The following is a 20,116-nucleotide window of genomic DNA, read 5'->3' as shown; positions in this document are numbered from 1 at the left end:
ATGTTTGAGATACTTTACCGTTGATTGTATGTTAACTGTATTTGATGAATATGTTTTGGTTGGTGATATTTAATGTTTTGTCCAGAATACCCATTTATTGTATGTTAACTGTACATATTAAATGTTTTGTTTCATTAGTCATGGCTTGTTGTCTTATTTTTATTTTTTTGATGGCTTGGCTTATTGTCTTTGAAAATTGTTAGAACATGTTGAGTTTTGAGTATGATTTTATAAAATTCCATTTAACCTGAAGATGTGTATATGTTTCGATTTTTGGAGATGTGTATGTGTTTCCATTTAAAATTCCATTAGAACTTGGAGATGTGTATATGTTTTGTTTTTTTGTCTTTATTGAAAAGAATGGTCCTGTATGTGCTGTAAAAGTTTAATATTTTTAGTTGTGTAAATTTTTGAACTTGGTGTCGTGTAGTTGTGGTATGTAAGCTGATTTTTTATAATATGTGTAGGTGCTCTCGTATCTGCTAGGTGTCACCTTCGGTTTTTGAACTTGTTACGGGAGCATTTATCTGTTGAAAACTTTGCTCATTTACGAGGCTCTTGCTTTGGAGGTTTGTTGGAGATCCAAAATTTTGAGTTCCAAGGGCAACTCTACAAGCGTGATGTGCCGGCGATTGCAGAGTGCTTCGTTGAAAAAGTCTGTACTACAGTATAGAGTTGGAAACCATTTTGTAGAATTTGGGCTGGCTGATTTTGCCATAATGACGGGACTGAAGTTCGGTGGTAGTATCATTTTACCTCAAGGTTCTTTTTTCCACCAAAAAGTTTTTGGTGGACAACGTTATCTGCGTTTGGTAAACATAGAGAAAACCTTTATCAAAGAATGCAAAGAGACCTGTGGCAGATCAGAGACAAGCTTGAAGCTAGCCTATTTGTATATTGTGTACGGGCTTTTGGTGATGAAGGATAGGACGCAGAAGAACGTCGATCTTGGTTATATTCATCTCATGGATGACCTTGAGAGGTTCCTTCGGTATCCGTGGGGCAGAACAGCTTATGATTTCTTGGTCCCTCGTACGTATAATGCAAGAAAGCTCCTCGATAAAATGGGAACAACTGAAAATAGGCTGACAGTAGAGGCTTATGGTTTTGTGTACGCCTTACAGGCTTGGGCTTATGAAATTATGCCATCGTTGGCTGCCTTTTGCGGCAAGCGATTGATGGAGCATGAGAACAACATTCCAAGAATGCAACATTGGTCTGCTGATTCCGGGTTTCACTTTGATGACTTGTGGCCATATTTTTTACCTAGATCCGGAAGGGATCCGGTATGTTGCATATATTTTTTTTGAACATTTCTATTCATTACATTTTTTTTGTTGTCTTAATAACATTTTATGCATTGTTGTAGGTTCCCATCATTGTTTCTCCCACGGAATATAAGCTGATGGATGTTCTTGGTATTCCTTCAACCTTGCATCCCGCTTCACCCATTCCTGTATTTAATGCAAAGAGTTTGGTACGAAAAAGACGTCTGACATTTGAGGAAGATGAGGCTGTTGGAAAAGAAGCTGCAATCCAGAATACTCCAATGAAGAATTCAGAACATTTAAGCTTGGATTCGTTGGGAAATGTGGCTGTTGGAAAAGGCTATGGAGAGAAGCCGTTGATAAGCTTGGATCCCCGCCGTTTCCCTCGTTTGGTAGGAAAAACAAAGAATATAGAAGCAAAGAAGGCAAAAGTTGAGGATGATAATGCAGAAAATCGAGCATCTAGCCCTGCCCTTTCTAACAATAGCGTGGAAATTCTGAATTACACTACGGTTGCTGAAAAAGCAAAGACTAATAGCAATGTGAGTCTTATTTCCTTTTTTTAAAACACAGAAATGATTTTTGTGTTATATTTAATTTAATTTTTTTTTGGGTACGACAGGCCTTGATCTTTTTGATGATGGAGTTGATGGAGAAAGTCGATAAGTTAGATCAGAAAATTGATAAGCTATTTGTTAAAGTTGAGAGTGGTACTACGACTCTACACGATGAGGTGTTAGAGTGCCTCCGGTCTTACTTTCACCCGAAGGCAAGCGCAAACCCAATAAAATCTGGTGGAGAACAATGCAGTAAACTTGATGAAGGTTTGTTTGGCAAAATAAATGGAGAGTTTCCTTGTGATGGAGGTGAATTTGCTCGCTTTGCGAATATTAAAGAACTTATTAATATGTGTAAAAAACACGAGCGAGAGGAGGGTTTTAGTAATGACTTGTGTGGCAACGAATTGATGCATGAAGATCCACTGGCTGTGAATCAGTTTATTCGTCATCAACCCATGAAGTCGGTTCCCTATATGATAATCCTTTAAAGAAGTCTAATTTCTGTGATGATCAGAGGTCAAAATCTGAAGGTTATGAAGAAAAAAGCTTCTTTCCACGTACGAGTACAGGTGTTGGTATAGCTTTGAAGAGCAAGGACATAACTACAGAAAACAGCCATGCCTATACAACCAACTTCATCCCGTCTCTCAATGTTGGTTGCACATCGGCGAACATGGAAGTTGGTTCTGACCAAATGTTGATGGAACGCCTTAAATATGATCCTTGTGATTATGACTTCAACTACTCTGAACTAAATCCATTCCTTCGATGGCAGAAGGCTGCTTCTCTTGGAGATCGGTATGATTTTTTTTTTTTGCAACTGCCCATTCATTAGTTTATGTATTTGTTGAATTTTTCCCATTTTTAACTGATATTGTTTTGACTCATTTGCACTTGTAGCCGATATGATCGTAGGCTTCCGATCAAACTCCTGCGTGTTTTAGATTTTGAGTGGTTTGATGTCATTTTGCAACGCCATGGATGGTTGGAGAGCGAGGTAAGAAACATATCAATTTGAGATTTTTTTTCACTATGGATCATAATAATGCACTCGTTAAGTTGGTACTCATATTGTGAGCAGGCATAATATTGTGAGCATATTATTCATGTATTTGGCCTTAATAATATTTATATTTTTTGAGTCATACTGTTACTCATATTGTGACTCATATTGCTACTCATATAAAAGTGCACTAATTTATTTGGTACTCATATTCTGACGAGGAATAATATTGTGAGTACATTATGCATCTATGTGGGAGGAACAATATTTATTTTTTTTAACTCATTTCGTAACTCATATTGTGAGCAGGAATAATATTTCTTTCTTTGGCAGCATATTAATGCACTAATCTATTTGCTATTGATTGATTTCAACAAAGACGTAGCGTCTCCAGTATTACGAGATTGGTGTTGCCTCGAGATGGGTTGTTGGGTAAGTATACTTTCATTGTTTTCCATTAAGTTTTATGTATACACGACTGATTTTGTTCTTTATCTTGCCTTTAATATGTGAGAAGTTGGCTTTGCAAAGTGAAAACCTTGAGGAAATGGTTGGCGCATTGATGCCATATGTCCGAGGAAGTCTTCCTTTCATAGGTGGGCTTGAATGGTTTAAGGTTCGACGTGTATTTGGTGTCGCTCACATCAATGGCAATCATTGGTGTTTCTATGAGATATGTATACCGGAGCAACGTATTGTGGTCTATGACTCTTTCAATTATAGTTGGGATGTAGTTGCCAGCCATTTTGACAATGTCCGGAAGAATATACCTATATTATGCCGTTTGGGTAGAGTGTGGGAGAGGTCCAACTATTGAGACGCGGTCGTAGATAGTTGGGATGTTGTCAAGTTCGAGAACCCTCCACAACAAACAAATTGCAGCGATTGTGGAATCATGGCGCTAAAGTATATGGAATGCCGTGCATATGGTGTCCCCGTTGATCGCATAAATCCTGAGCGTGGTGCCATATTACGTCGGAGGTACGTAGTCCGTCTGTTTGGAGCCTCCTTTGAAGCCTAAATTGTCGGTATGTTGGAGTTTTGGCAGGTGCAGGTACCCTTTCTTGTGATGTGCAGCACGTGTTTTTTTGGAACTTGAACAATCATGGATTTTATTGTTTTGGAAAGAATCCTCCTTCATAGCTTTGAGTTTGGTTTTGTATTGTACTTTCTAGGAAGCCAAAGGCAAAGTTATGAGCAGAGGTCTCTTTTGAATATTTTGATGTAATTATGTTAGACAACAACAGTACTCGTGGTTATCTGTAATATGAATGACTTGGTTATGGATATTTATTACTAATTGATTTCCATTATTTGTTGTTGGATCTAATGCCATGAGGTTCGGTGAATTGCTTATTCCCTTTTTTTTTCTTCATGTTAAGGCTTAAAATAAGATATTAGTATAGATGACAAGTAAACAGATCAAGTTTGTTACGCGTATCTATGTATTTGTATGTTTTATTTAGTTAATATAATTTGAATTAAAAATGAATATAGTCATTTTTGTCTTCGAGTGAAGTGTCTTTTATTTGCTGGTTTTTTTGGAGCATATATTCCTTGCTTTATGCTTTATCTGATAAATGATAAAGTTTGATATGACAATACTTGGTCACGAAAATTTGAGATCTCAGATTACCACTTCTAATTTTGAGCAACAAAAAAGGTAATTTTACTGGCTATATATTTGAGCCTCATTTGGGCAGAACTCATTTCTCCCAAAAAAAATGAAACCAAATGCCATATCCCAAAGTGATGTTCATTACTACCCGCCATGGTCGCGCCCAACTGAGCTTCTTGTATTACTAAAGTTGGATCGTGCAAGAATAGATGGGAAATGGAACCCCGGCGATCATGAAGGCAATATCGCTGCCATTGACAGTGTTTGCGATGAGTTAACCGGTCATCCTTACTGAAGGAATATTAAATTGAATTAATACTCGATTGCCCGATGATCGTTTCTTGGATTATTATTAATTCATCATACAACGATTAATTCCTAACATGCTCCTATGAATTTAACAGCTGCACACAGGTGTTAGGAAAACTTACTTGAGAATCGGATGCACAGATGGTTGATGATCGCGTCGAATGATTCAGACTCCAGCTCTGATCTTCTCGACTGTATCCCGCTCAATTCCCAACGTTGGATGGACAACGAACTATGAGAACTCCCAAGACAGAAAAGCCAATCACGATCTGCGCCCCCTCTCTGCTCTCAAAACCCTAATTTTTTATCAGTGTATTTTCCTGAGAGCTGACAGCTGTATTTAATAATACAGAAAGAAGAGTGGGGCGCCAGTTTTAGGGTGTAGGCGTTTTTCTGCCCTACTTGGGCTAGGAGACATTGGGCCAGCCCAGGGACCAGATACAAGGAATAAAGATGGGCCTCAAATAAATTAATTTATCTATGGTCAGCCCAGACCATAATTAATTTATAAATATCAGTTCATTCCACTAGAGAACCGATACTGACTTACCCCTTTATTGCCGGTGATGAGTCGGGGCTTGTATTTAGACTTATTAAATCTCCGTATTTAAAATATCCGACATCCATTAATTAATTAGAGCTCTGACAGCTTAAATTAATTAATCTCTTAATAATTCCTTAAGCAGTACCACTCAAACTTTATTATTACGCCTGAACTTAATCAACCTGCAGGGTTTAGCGTAATAAACCTTATTGAGCTCCTTAAGGGGATGTCATTATCCTATACCGGATACGGGTACTAATACAGATAATCAAATATCATATATTAACCGCTATCACCCAAGATACAGAGTACTCGAGTTAGTATATAACTTTCACCCATAGTAAGTCAAAGTGATATACGAGTTAACACATATATTTGAATACTTATTAGTATTAAGATTTATAAGTCACCGAGATCTTGATTCTTCACTTAAGTCAGATAGAAGAATACATCTCAAACTGTGGTCCTATCAATACGTAAAGACGTACCAGTATAGACAAGTAGCCAAGACAAACTACTTCCATCTATACTGCAGCCTAAACCAATAACTTGTCCTAGAGTTATTTCGGCTGTGATCATATTATATCTCTTAATGTTATTCCAATTATATGGTCTTCTGTGATCTACAACACGCCATATAATCTACTTATACAGAGATAAATAACATACATATGCAATCATGAACACAATCAGATAGGAGATAAGAATAGTGAAAACAGGAATCATTGTATACAAGCATAAAGTTCTTGCTTTCAGTATACAAATCCAACAATCTCCCACTTATACTAAAGCAAAACTTTTAGTATACAATGTGTCTAAATACTAGCTATTACAAAAACTTCACTTCATCTCTCCCACTTATACTGAAAGTTTTTCTCTAAGTGGGTGGCATCAACCGCAATCCCATCCCTCGAGCATGCTTCTCATAGGTCTTTTGCGGTAAGCTTTTCGTGAAAGGATCAGCTAGGTTCTCCAATGTGTCAATCTTTTCTACTAGCACATCTCCTCTGTTTACGATTTCTCGTATGATGTGGTACTTTCTCTCTATGTGCTTTGACGCCTTGTGGCTCCTGGGTTCCTTAGAATTTGCCACTGCACCCGAGTTATCACAATAAATTATGATACTCTTAGGCAAATTAGGGACCACTCCTAGATCCAAGAGGTAGTTCCGGAACCATACAGCCTCTTTAGCAGCTTCCGAAGCAGCTACATACTCGGCTTCCATGGTGGAGTCTGCAATGCACTTCTGCTTTGCACTCCGCCACGATACGGCTCCACCTCCCAAGGTAAACACATAACCAGAGGTAGATCTCTTCTCATCCCGGTCAGCCTGGAAATCCGAATCGGTGTAACCCAAAGGAAATAGACTGTCTGACTGGTAAACTAGCCTATAATCTCGAGTCCTCTTCAGGTACTTGAGAATATGCTTTACCGCAGTCCAGTGTCCTGGTCCAGGGTTCGACTGATATCTTGCAACCATGCCAACGACATAGCAAATATCAGGTCTCGTGCAGAGCATCGCATACATGAGGCTACCTACGGCGGAAGCATAGGGTATCTTCCTCATCTCCTCAACCTCACTAGGCGTCTTAGGACACATGTCCTTAGACAGAGGAATGCCATGTCTAAAAGGTAGCAAGCCTTTCTTGTTATTTTGCATGCTAAAACGAGCAATCACAGTATCAATGTAAGACGCTTGAGATAAGCTCAACATCCTTTTCTGGCGATCACGAACGACCTTGATCCCCAGGATGTACGCTGCATCTCCTAAGTCTTTCATTTGAAACTGTTCGGATAACCACTTCTTTATGTCCGATAATAGCTCAACATTGTTGCCAATGAGGAGAATATCATCTACATAAAGTGCAAGGAAAACCACGTCACCATTGGCATCTAAACGGTACACGCAACTTTCGTTCTCACAACGAGTAAATCCATAGGATTTAATGACCTCGTCAAAACGTTTGTTCCATGACCTCGAAGCTTGCTTAAGTCCATAAATGGACTTCTTAAGCTTCCACACAAGATGCTCTTCGCCCTTCTTCAGAAATCCTTCAGGTTGCTGCATATAGATGTCCCTTCCTTCTTCAAGGAAACCGTTTAAGAAAGCGGTCTTGACATCCATTTGCCAAATCTCAAGGTTCATGTGGGCCGCTATGGCAAGGAGTATTCGGATAGACTTGAGCATGGCAACCGGCGAAAAGGTCTCATCATAATCTATACCCTGTTCCTGGGTATAACCTTTCGCTACCAGTCTAGCTTTAAAAGCTGCGACTTCGCCATCCGAATCTCTCTTTCTCTTGTATACCCACCTACTACCTATAGCTACAAAGCCATCTGGTAGTTCGGTCTTCTCGTATACGTCCATAGCACCCATGGATTCTATCTCAGAAACCATGGCCTCGTACCAAGAATCTGCATCTTGATCTTTCATTGCTTGTCTATAGTTATCAGGGTCGACATCCTTTTGTTCATCAACAGGGAGTAGATCCGAAGATTCTCCCAAGAACATAAATCGATCGGGTTGAACTACAACCCTCCCACTACGACGAAGCGGTGGTGGTACAGCTGTGACAATGGTTTGTGCAGTGTCCTGTGGTGCATTCACTTGCACACTTGGCTGGGGTGATGGATTCGCCTGTCCATTGCCTTCGATTTCTTGAAGGACAATCTCGGACCTAGACTTGTGTTGATCTATATAATCCTGTTCCAAGAATCGTGCGTTGGTGCTAACAACCACTTTCTGATCCTTAGGATTATAAAAATAACCACCTTTCGTTCCTTTAGGATATCCTATAAACAGCATTACTTCACATCTAGGTTCCAACTTCCTCGCTTCCTTGTCTAGCACGTATGCAGGACAACCCCATATCTTTATATGGTTTAGACTGGGCTGGTACCCATACCATAACTCGACAGGAGTTTTAGGAACCGATTTGGAAGGCACTAGATTCAGCAAGTATACCGCTGTTTCCAAGGCATATCCCCAAAACGAAATAGGCAATGATGCATAACTCATCATTGATCTTACCATTTCCAAAAGTGTTCTATTTCTTCTCTCTGCTACACCATTCTGTTGGGGAGTACCCGGTGCAGTCAATTGGGATGTAATCCCTGAATCTGACAAGTATTGCAAGAACTCGTTCCCGAGGTATTCGCCACCGCGATCAGACCGCAATGACTTGATAGATTTACCCAATCTCTTCTCCACTTCCGCCTTGAATTCTTTGAATTTCTCAAAGCATTCAGACTTGCGTTGAAGTAGGTAAATATACCCATATCTTGAGTAATCGTCAATGAAAGTGACGAAGTACTCATACCCTCCACGAGCTCTAGTGGACATCGGTCCACACAAGTCAGAGTGAATCAATTCTAACACATGCGAGGCCCTATTCCCCTTGGCCTTAAAAGGCCTTGCCGTCATCTTTCCCTCTATACAGGATTCGCAGGTTCTAAATGGAACAGCTTGAAAGTCTTTCAAGACTCCATTTGAAACGAGCCTTTGAATCCTATTTAGATTGATGTGGCCTAACCTTAGGTGCCACGCATGCGTATATTGTTCATGAGAATAATACTTCCTCTTATTCGGATTTGGAAGGATTTGTGATGTAGATGCAACATGGACAGAGTTGTTAATTGGACATGTAATAGTATAGAGAGAATTGTTCAAAATTCCAGAACAAATAGTCTTGTTATCTCTCATGATAGAAACACCTCTATCAAAAACAACAGAATATCCATTCAAAAACAATTTTGAAACAGAAATTATGTTCCGCCAAAAATCCGGCACATATAAAATATCTCTCAAAACTAAAATGTCATCACCAAAACATAAAGATAAATCTCCAATAGCAACAGCTGCGACCTTCGACGCATTGCCCATGGAGATGGTGATCTCATCACTTGCCAGCTCCCTTGTTGGGTTGAACCCCTGCAAGGTGTAACAAACATGGTCAGTTGCCCCCGTATCCACTACCCACGAATGAGTAGAAAATGAAGCTAAACATGTTTCTGTTACTAAAACTTGTGACGTACCTTGTCCCTTTGCCTTGAGCACTGGACAATCTTTCTTCCAATGCCCAACCTTGCCGCACTTGAAGCACTTTCCCTTGGCTGTCGGCTTGTTCACGCCGCCGCTAGGGCCATCAACTTTGGCTTTACCGCTCCCACTAGCCTCATGGTCATGCTTGCCCTTTGGACCTTTCCACTTCTTTTTCCCGCCTTTCGACGAAGAAGCAGATCCCTTGGCAGCAACAAGGACCTCTTTCCCATTGCGCGTGCCCATGACCCCCTCTGCCGAAACTAGAGCATTCAATAACTCATTGAGAGTATAGTTGGCCTTGCTCATAACGACATTGAGACGGAAGTGCTCAAAAGTTTTGGGGAGAGTATTGAGGATGATATCGACCTTGGCTTCGCCTTCGATACCCCCTCCTAGCAGATCAAGCCTGTCAAACAGATTTGTCATATGCATGACATGATCGTGCACGGAGCTGCCCTCGCTCATTTTACAAGATAAGATTTCTCTCATCAAGTTAAAACGAGCAGACCTCTCTGACTCCCCATAAACCTCGCTGAGGTTTAACATGATGGTCGCTGCGTCATCCATGACCTGATGCTGGAGTTGCAAATTTTGCGACATAGTCATCATAATATAGCACTTGGCCATATTATTCGACTTGTGCCACCTTTTATGCGCCTCACGTTCCGCATCAGTCGACTCATCAGTTAAGGCCGCGGGACGTGGAGTGGTAAGCACAAAACTGTGCTCATCAGCGTCAAGAATATACATAATATGGCATTTCCATTCGGTGTAATTTGGACCGGTGAGAGGATTGTTTGCTAGAATGTTAATAATCGGAGACATAGACATATCTGAAAGTAAACAAATAAACATGTAAGAACATGAAACACATATAGTTCGTAACAATAATATTGTAACCTTTTGATAAAACAATATTAGTGAAACCTCCAACTGCTCAAAGAATCCATATGCAAGCCACGCGGGTGGACGTTTACACACGGACTCCTTAACCAGACTATTTACCTAGTCGTTTAATTTCTATCCATGTCAACTTAACCTTTTGACAAAAGAAATTAATAGTTGGCACCTTAACTAGACCATATCATAATCAAGAAGGGACTCCGCGGGGAGTTGTACATTGTACTTGATATGATATCTAAGCAATGACCACAATTTAACCTTAATAATTAAATTCTCAAAATTGACATACTCACTCGGACCATGTCGCTTTCGATTTAATTACTTTGGTTATCTTATTTAAAATCATTCTCCAAAGTACTTGTGAAAATCATACAAGCAAGCCACGCGGGTGGACGTTTACTGTATAACTCCCACTACTTCAATGAATTTAAATATTTTTATAGAAACCTCTTCTGACAAACTTATGAGAAACAAATATGAAGTAAGCCACGCGGGTGGACGTTTACCCATACCGCCAATCACTTTGTCTAGAGACCGCATGTGGAGGTCTAAAATAATTTTTAATCACTATAAAAATTATTAAACAGCTTAGTCATTTTTCTTTCAAAAGGTTTGTTCATGCTCAAGCACATAAACCTAAACATGCTTCTCTAGAACGCAACATGTAAATCATGCTCGCAGAATTCTAAAACATGCTTAAGAAAACGGCAAACCTACTAGCATGCTCGTCTAAGCGCAATTAATAAACAAATATTAACAAGCAAAGACGTGCAAAAGCAGGTAAAGAGCATAAGGGATTAACAACCACGACATGCAAAGAAACATAATTAAAGAATTAAAATTCTTCGTGATCCATTCGTGGAAACCCAACATCTATTCTATTACAAAATAAAATAGAAAAACAAGCCCAAAAACTAAAACGGCCCGAAAACTTCAAGCCCGTCGTTGGAATTAGGGTTTGGGCCCCCTAGGGTTTGAGAAAACGCAGCTAGGGTTTGGAAACCCTAGCTGCCGCCGCCTCCCATGCCAGCCGCCTCTCGGCGCGCAGCAGCGGCCCGGCGATGTCGCCGCGGCCCGGCGCGCGCAACACCTCCAGCAGCAGCCAGCGCCCGGCAACAGCAGCAGGTCGGCCTGGCGCCTCCAGCGCGCGCACAGCAGCAGCAGCAACAGGCCCTCGGCGATCTCGGCGGCAGCTGCTCCAGCGGACGTCAACAGCAGCGGCAGCGCGCCGCCCGCCGGGCGCGCAGCGCGCAGATCAAGTTTGTTACGCGTATCTATGTATTTGTATGTTTTATTTAGTTAATATAATTTGAATTAAAAATGAATATAGTCATTTTTGTCTTCGAGTGAAGTGTCTTTTATTTGCTGGTTTTTTTGGAGCATATATTCCTTGCTTTATGCTTTATCTGATAAATGATAAAGTTTGATATGACAATACTTGGTCACGAAAATTTGAGATCTCAGATTACCACTTCTAATTTTGAGCAACAAAAAAGGTAATTTTACTGGCTATATATTTGAGCCTCATTTGGGCAGAACTCATTTCTCCCAAAAAAAATGAAACCAAATGCCATATCCCAAAGTGATGTTCATTACTACCCGCCATGGTCGCGCCCAACTGAGCTTCTTGTATTACTAAAGTTGGATCGTGCAAGAATAGATGGGAAATGGAACCCCGGCGATCATGAAGGCAATATCGCTGCCATTGACAGTGTTTGCGATGAGTTAACCGGTCATCCTTACTGAAGGAATATTAAATTGAATTAATACTCGATTGCCCGATGATCGTTTCTTGGATTATTATTAATTCATCATACAACGATTAATTCCTAACATGCTCCTATGAATTTAACAGCTGCACACAGGTGTTAGGAAAACTTACTTGAGAATCGGATGCACAGATGGTTGATGATCGCGTCGAATGATTCAGACTCCAGCTCTGATCTTCTCGACTGTATCCCGCTCAATTCCCAACGTTGGATGGACAACGAACTATGAGAACTCCCAAGACAGAAAAGCCAATCACGATCTGCGCCCCCTCTCTGCTCTCAAAACCCTAATTTTTGATTAGTGTATTTTCCTGAGAGCTGACAGCTGTATTTAATAATACAGAAAGAAGAGTGGGGCGCCAGTTTTAGGGTGTAGGCGTTTTTCTGCCCTACTTGGGCTAGGAGACATTGGGCCAGCCCAGGGACCAGATACAAGGAATAAAGATGGGCCTCAAATAAATTAATTTATCTATGGTCAGCCCAGACCATAATTAATTTATAAATATCAGTTCATTCCACTAGAGAACCGATACTGACTTACCCCTTTATTGCCGGTGATGAGTCGGGGCTTGTATTTAGACTTATTAAATCTCCGTATTTAAAATATCCGACATCCATTAATTAATTAGAGCTCTGACAGCTTAAATTAATTAATCTCTTAATAATTCCTTAAGCAGTACCACTCAAACTTTATTATTACGCCTGAACTTAATCAACCTGCAGGGTTTAGCGTAATAAACCTTATTGAGCTCCTTAAGGGGATGTCATTATCCTATACCAGATACGGGTACTAATACAGATAATCAAATATCATATATTAACCGCTATCACCCAAGATACAGAGTACTCGAGTTAGTATATAACTTTCACCCATAGTAAGTCAAAGTGATATACGAGTTAACACATATATTTGAATACTTATTAGTATTAAGATTTATAAGTCACCGAGATCTTGATTCTTCACTTAAGTCAGATAGAAGAATACATCTCAAACTGTGGTCCTATCAATACGTAAAGACGTACCAGTATAGACAAGTAGCCAAGACAAACTACTTCCATCTATACTGCAGCCTAAACCAATAACTTGTCCTAGAGTTATTTCGGCTGTGATCATATTATATCTCTTAATGTTATTCCAATTATATGGTCTTCTGTGATCTACAACACACCATATAATCTACTTATACAGAGATAAAGAACATACATATGCAATCATGAACACAATCAGATAGGAGATAAGAATAGTGAAAACAGGAATCATTGTATACAAGCATAAAGTTCTTGCTTTCAGTATACAAATCCAACACTTACTTATTGCAAATTCCAAAGCACAAGTATCATGAGAAAGTTATGGAGTGGTGGTTCCGATATGTTCGATTCAATGCATTGTTGAAGGATGATCGAACTTGGTATTGTGAAGAGAGTAAGCGAGTGTTTTGCACAGATATATCATGGAGTCAAATTGAAATCGTAAGTAATTTTTTCAAAATTACTTACTTATTATTATTTTTTAAATACCTATATTAAAGTTTTGTAATTTTATTTCGATAAGGAAAATCCAAGCGCGTTATGTTACATGGAAGAGGGAGAGGCAAACTGGGATATCTTAAAACGCCTGTTCTACGAGCCAGGAGTGTATTCTTGTTCAGACGAAGATGAGTGGTGAAATTGGCATCTGCCTTTATTAAGTTTTTATTAGCATGTGTGTTTAGCTCTCATGGGGAGAATGATGAACCTTTTTTTAGTATTAAGATTATCTTAACTTGGATGTTTAGTTATGCTATTAAGTACGAAGCAACCATTATAATAGGTTGGACGCTTAAACATGTATTTGAATTCTGTTATTATATATTAACGTGTATTTGCTAACACACAATGCATGAATTGATAACTGGTATTATGGCTGTCATAATGCCATAACTTCTTATCGGATATTCCATATTTTTGAAAAAAAAATTTGTAAGTTTGATCTAAAACCTTGCACAATGTTCATGATTCTTGAATTTTATTTCATATAGACCTCATATGTAAAATATATATCACAAAATATGTAAGTGACTCCAATATTGTTACTGCTCTTAACCTATATATAGACCAATATATAGATCAAAATATTACATAATTAGTTCATTCAGTAAGTGACTCCAATATATACCAATAAAGACCAATATGACTCCAGTTAGTGACTCCAATATATAGAGCAATAAATAGATGAAAAATATATAGATAAAAATATTATGCTGCTATTAACCTAAATAGTTCATTCAGCAGATCATACATTTAGCTAGCACTGCATAACAGGTAACATTACTTTCCAAAGTAACCTGCCCACATTAAACCACAAGTTCGATCTTGCAAACAAAAGCATTTCATAGTTGAGTTATTTACAAAACAGTCACACATCAAATGATTTGGCTTCAACAGATGTCATCTCTTAGACATCTTAAACTTCGTACTCGAATAGTTGTGCGCAATAAGACCGACGAAATTCTGAGCCGTGATCCTCGTGTAGTACCTTCAATGTCCTGTTGGTTATCAAGCATTCGAAGTACTTCAAGGCCATGATTCCGCAGTTCGTTGTATTTCCTTGTTGAGGCGGGTGTTGATGTATCTTCAAATCCCACACTCTTTTCAACCTGCTCTTCGTCGATCGTCGGTCCCAAACTTGAAACTCCTTACAAATCCACGCTAAGTTTTTCAACACTTGGTCAAATGGTTTGCGAACCCTCTTGGCCACCCTCGTGTCCGAGAGGGAGTCGTACACGGTGACCTGTTGTTTGTCAATCTGGATCTCATAGCAAACCCAATGGTCCCTATTTACCTGTGCTGATCCCAAGATCTTCTCCGCCTCCCACCACGGAGTAGCCAGCTGAAATGGTGCCCTACCTTCGACATAAGGTTTAAGTTGACTGCGTAAAACGACGTGGGTCAAGGCGCAAAGAGCGTTCTGCCATCATTTGGAAAATAATAAATCTCCGCCAAATAAAATAGGGTTCACTTAACATACAAATATTTACCCTAACATAGAAGATGGTAATAATTTCAGAAACTTACCCAGCCAGTCTGCTCCACCACAGTCCACTTTGCAAGAAAGCCCGTTTGGTCCCTTTTAAATGCAGCAATATTCATATTCACTAAACAATCGATATGCTGCAAAAAAAAAGGTACGTCATTCGCAAGCATCCTCATTCAAGTTTCAATTTAGGAGAAGATATTATCACTAGGTGGAATATCTCACATCACCACTAACCCATCCATTGGGTTTCCACAACTCCTCAAACCAAGTTGCATGATGCTCTCCAACGTATGGCATTCCCTTTAATGGCCTTGACCTAATAAAAGAACACAAATCTTTTGTTCATGTTACTAGTTTATCAAACACAAAAACTTTAAATGTTCGGTACGTACTGTAGATCATTGACGTTGCTAGTGTACCATGCCTCGAAAGCTGAAATTGAAGCTGCCGATGCTACTTGTAATGGATAAGGGCCCTCCCTAAGTCCATACTTCAGTGGTCGAGGTCGTTTTAATCTGCTTGATTTTCTCCTTGACTGATTTGGCTCAAACTCCTCATCCGTTATTAATTCACAATCCACTACCTCAGTTGCAACGACCTCAGTTTCCAAGGATACCGTGGGAACTTTTGTTGTAGGATTCTTCAATGGTTTGCTTTGGCAATCTTTGGTTTCAGCTTTTGTCTGGCAATCATTTGTCCCTTTTTCCATCTTCTTGTTGTTTGACGACCTTTTGAGATTCTCATCAATAGAACCTACTCACTCAAGTAATTGACGACCAAGCATTATAAGTTGTAAACCAAAGAAGGAAATAATTTAGATATTTCATGGTCATTGACATTTTGTAAATATCATTCTGCTTTAATGGTTACCTCCTGAAATTGCATTCTAGTGGGCTCAGAAGAACTCTGGGCTTCATTTGCTTGTGCCAAATTACCTTGTTGGCTGTCACTTGCCTGTCCATCATTCAGCGGGGGTTCATTTGTTGCTTCTGCCAAATTCCCTTGTTGGCTGGCACTTGGCTGTCCATCATTCAGCGGGGGCTCATTTGTTGGTGGTACATTTGGTTTTTTCTGAAGAGCAACCTACAACAACAGAGAAACAAGTAAACACAAAATCTTTTTAACTATGAAACCATTGGAGGTGCAATTAGTTAGATACCTTTTTTCTCTTATTCTTCGAGCCTGGGGAAGAAATCTGTCCCTTCTCCATTATCTTTCTTTTACCTTTTTTTGTTTCCTTTTTTTCAATGTTTCCTTGCTTCTCTGCCTGAATGTCCCTCAGCCCACGTTTGCTAAACAATTCCCTATCTGTGATGTCAACAACTGAATGGGCAGCTCTTGTGGACCTTTTGGGAAGGTGAATTCCTCTTCTTTCAACATGCATACTACTCAACGGATCGTCTTTACTTACATTCTGATGTTTTTTAAGTGTATGCAGTGGCTGTGTCTTTTTTGTGAAATGTATGATCTCATTCAGCGGTACACGGCATTCAACTCCCTTCGCAATTCCGGCAGCTTGTAAATTTTCCAACTCACCAGGCAATAGTTGCATGCTATTCTGAAAATGTACAACAACTTATAATATGTTAGTAAAATCGAAAACCAATAAGGAGTACATCATTAACAATTATAAGAATTTCAAAGTCAAATACAAGATCACTTGCAAAGGTTGGCTTCAATAGTGCCTGAATCTTTTGCCGACCAACCTTATGTGGCACCGGAGCCCATCTGAGCATCCTTGGAGTTATTGCCTCATCCAGCCTCGTAGCACAAAGACCACCAATTTTGTTATGCATTTCGTAAGCAAACAACTGCAACGCATAGCCAAATCCCTGTATTTCGACCGTAACTCCCTTTTTATTTTTCTTCTGAAGATTCAGCTTTATTCTATTGTTGTGGCTGACAAGAACAAGGAATTCGTACGCCACAAGTCCCCAAGGAAACTTATCAAAACGTTCCAAGTCATCAACTAGATGCATATAACTTTCTTCTACCCTTGCTGCTGAGTGTTTTATCCATAACACTCCATACAAAATTATCAACAAAGCAAACCTCAAAGCATCATCATCAACCCCACCCAATTTAGTACAATGCTTCTGAAAGGCTTCTCTAAGTTGGCTGAATGTTATTTTTTTCACCCCTTGGAAATGTTTTTTAAAGAAAAGTGAAGTGCTTGGAGGTTGCTCCCACCCATTAAACGAGAGACCAGTTAACACATGAAACTCAGGTGGCCCTAGTTCCAATTCTTTACCACACACAGAAATACGTAGCAGTCTTTGATCCATAGATTCCGAGACAAGATTAGAATACATCAGATATAGTAGGTGTCCTTGGTACTTAAGCTTATCTAACCCTAGAAAAGCACCAAAACAAGAGTTCTGTAACTGGGTTAGGTTTGTAGCACCTAACCACTGGCGGATTTCTTGAATGTATAGAGTTGGTTGGTTCCGTGGTGATACTTTTATACCTGCACCTAAAACACAAATTTGTGCAAATAAATTTGTGGTCCTCTCGGGATAGAAGTTTTGTTTTATGCACCAAAGTAGAAATTGATGTATGTGGGCCTTCAATAATAGAACTCCCACACAGTAATAAACAAAAAGCATAGTTGTCAGTTGTATACACTAAAAACCCTAAAATATTGAAATGTCCACTACAAAGGAAATGAAAATAAGAAGATGTCCCCTAATATTGGAAACTGCAGAAATACCGAATAGTGGAAGAATTAGAGATTTCATTGGCATTCTTTGCAACACAGGAAGTGTATAATACATGTATCCTCGGATTCGTCCATGTTTTCGCCCGTAATATCTGTCATCTTTTAGGATTATTTGCGATTACCTACAATAATATAACCGCGAACCAGGAAAACACTCTATTAACTTAAAAACACTTGATTTTTGCTACATTCTTTGTGAAAAACTAAAAATGTCAACAAGCATGCAAACATTGAAGAAATTAACAAATTTTGAACGAAAACCTATGGTGTTGAAACTTCGTTCGCTGGGTTATAGCATCGCCAACATGGTTAGGTGCAGAAAAATGTTGAAACTTCACCACCGAAGAACTCCCCCAAAAAAAATGGCTGAGAGCTTGTGTTGTAGCACGCGGGAAGAAGAGAGTGAAAAAATCTTTTGCGTTTATTTTCCCAGCCCGACTGTTGTACTTCCGTTTGAAGCTTCCATTGAAAGCTTGCGGTCTATGGCCCACTATCTAAATTATTAATATAAATATTCGAATATATTTGTGATATTAATAATTTAAGATACCTTAATTCCTGAAATTAAAAAACCATAATAAATATTGCATCTAATTTGTGTTAATTTGTTCTTGCCACTGTTCATATAAAAAGGGGAAACACCAAAAACATTTATTACTCCCTCGTTCCCATAAAGCAAGACCAGGTTTGAAAATTCAAAAAAACAAATAAGTAAATTGGAAAATACTAAAATAAATTTAATAGGAAATAAATAAACTGGAAAATAAATTATATGAAAATAAATTAATCTGGCAATAAAATAAACTCAAAATTAAAATTCAGAAACAAATTCAGTAATAACTAATGTGGAAAAAAATAAACAAACTAAAAACTTAAAAATAAATAAATAAATAAACTGAAAATTCAGGTAAAAAAATAAATAATTTGGAAAATAATTCCAAATCCCCAGCAATCAGGTACCCGTATCGAACTGAGCTTTTCGCAATATTGTACTAGCAAAACAGTATCGGACCATCATTAATAGTGTTTAACTTGCAAATAGACTGAATGGCTAGCACTGATCCATCGGACGCTTTGTAATTGTCGTCGCATGTGACGATCTCCAATACAGCTACCCACCGGTGACATTGATGTGCCAATAGCAAGTGTCCATTCACCGTTGCCTGAATCCCATAACCAAGACTTATAAGTAATCGGTCCTCGCCAGAAAAGCCAAAGCATTTCATTCAGCAACAACAATAGTAATTTATTGAAAGCACCGAAGCGACCAATCCGACTCATCGTAATCATTATTAGGTCCACACCAAATCACACTGGAATGGGGGAGGTACAAGTCCAAATCCCCAGCAATCAGGTACCCGTATCGAACTGAGCTGTTCGCAATATTGTAATAGCAAAACAATATCGGACCATCATTAATAGTGTTTAACTTGCAAATAGACTGAATGGCTAGCACTGATCCATCGGACGCTTTCTAATTGCCGTCGCATGTGACGATCTCCAATACAGCTACCCACCGGTGACATTGATGTGCCAATAGCAAGTGTCCCTTCACCGTTGCCTGAATCCTATAACCAAGACTGATAAGTAATCGGTCCTCGCCAGAAAAGCCAAAGCATTTCATTCAGCAACAACAATAGTAATTTATTGAAAGCACCGAAGCGACCAATCTAACTCATCGTAATCATTATTAGGTCCACACCAAATCGCACTGGAATGGGGGAGGTACAAGTCCAAATCCCTAGCAATCAGGTACCCGTATCGAACTGAGCTTTTCGCAATATTGTACTACCAAAACAGTATCGGACAATCATTAATAGTGTTTAACTTGCATATAGACTGAATAGCTAGCACTGATCCATCGGACGCTTTCTAATTGCCGTCGCATGTGACGATCTCCAATACATCTACCCACCTGTATTGTTGTAAACCAATGAAAGCATCGTCGAATATCATATATTTGTCATCATATTTGAATACTAACCGAATCAAATAGAATCGAATATTTATATTTCTCATTGTATATTTATTGAATGCGAATTTAAAAATTCGCATTCAATAAAAATCGACAATGAATTATTTGATTAGTTTAGAATCGCAATGACGCAGCGCGACTTGCGATGATTGAATGACTTAAGAGTAACATTTCAATTTGATAAATTGAAATGTTACTCTTTTTAAATTATGGAGAATTACTTTAATGCATGTACATTTTGATTCTTTGCATTATTCCTTGGTAAAATTGTATATAATATTATAATTCTTATATATATAATTAGATATTGATGAATAGAAAATTAAATTTGCAGAATAAAGTGAGGAATCCTCCATAAAATTTATAATCAAATGGCGAAAATGTTAGACA

At 38.9% G+C, this 20,116-nt stretch overlaps 2 protein-coding genes and 1 long non-coding RNA gene across 3 annotated transcripts; 2 read left to right on the top strand and 1 right to left on the bottom strand.

Moving 5' to 3' along the window:
• Positions 1-635: 635 nt before the first annotated feature.
• Positions 636-2,663, top strand: LOC131022906 (uncharacterized). Its single transcript, XM_057952449.1, has 4 exons — positions 636-1,286; positions 1,370-1,810; positions 1,891-2,256; positions 2,343-2,663. Exons 1-4 carry the CDS (start codon positions 720-722, stop codon positions 2,661-2,663), a joined length of 1,695 nt encoding a protein of 564 aa, XP_057808432.1. The 5' UTR covers positions 636-719.
• Positions 2,664-2,728: 65 nt separating this feature from the next.
• On the top strand, positions 2,729-4,081 carry LOC131022460 (uncharacterized). The gene is made up of 3 exons (XR_009101300.1): positions 2,729-2,825; positions 3,165-3,263; positions 3,349-4,081. It is a non-coding gene; the product is annotated as an uncharacterized LOC131022460 (long non-coding RNA).
• A 10,378-nt stretch (positions 4,082-14,459) lies between these two features.
• LOC131022905 (uncharacterized) lies at positions 14,460-17,317 on the bottom strand. The gene is made up of 7 exons (XM_057952448.1): positions 16,685-17,317; positions 16,192-16,590; positions 15,968-16,115; positions 15,425-15,785; positions 15,267-15,348; positions 15,071-15,166; positions 14,460-14,963 (listed from the first exon to the last, which is right to left on the bottom strand). Exons 1-7 carry the CDS (start codon positions 17,315-17,317, stop codon positions 14,460-14,462), a joined length of 2,223 nt encoding a protein of 740 aa, XP_057808431.1.
• Between the last annotated feature and the right edge of the window lie 2,799 nt (positions 17,318-20,116).

The sequence above is a fragment of the Salvia miltiorrhiza genome, chromosome 4 (genome assembly GCF_028751815.1).
Source record: "Salvia miltiorrhiza cultivar Shanhuang (shh) chromosome 4, IMPLAD_Smil_shh, whole genome shotgun sequence".
Lineage (NCBI taxonomy): Eukaryota > Viridiplantae > Streptophyta > Magnoliopsida > Lamiales > Lamiaceae > Salvia > Salvia miltiorrhiza.
Note: the sequence above shows the minus strand (reverse complement) of the source record. Positions and strands in the feature narration are given on the sequence as shown.

Excerpts from the sequence above, each read along its gene's own strand:
- LOC131022906 (XM_057952449.1), top strand. The coding sequence starts at position 720 with ATGACGGGACTGAAGTTCGGTGGTAGTATCATTTTACCTCAAGGTTCT. Across the intron at positions 1,811-1,890 it reads AAGCAAAGACTAATAGCAAT|GCCTTGATCTTTTTGATGAT; the intron begins GTGAGTCTTATT and ends TGGGTACGACAG. Across the intron at positions 2,257-2,342 it reads TGCATGAAGATCCACTGGCT|AGGTCAAAATCTGAAGGTTA; the intron begins GTGAATCAGTTT and ends TGTGATGATCAG.
- LOC131022905 (XM_057952448.1), bottom strand. The coding sequence starts at position 17,317 with ATGGATCAAAGACTGCTACGTATTTCTGTGTGTGGTAAAGAATTGGAA. Across the intron at positions 15,786-15,967 it reads GGCAAGTGACAGCCAACAAG|GTTCTATTGATGAGAATCTC; the intron begins GTAATTTGGCAC and ends TTGAGTGAGTAG. Across the intron at positions 15,349-15,424 it reads AGCAACGTCAATGATCTACA|GTCAAGGCCATTAAAGGGAA; the intron begins GTACGTACCGAA and ends TTCTTTTATTAG.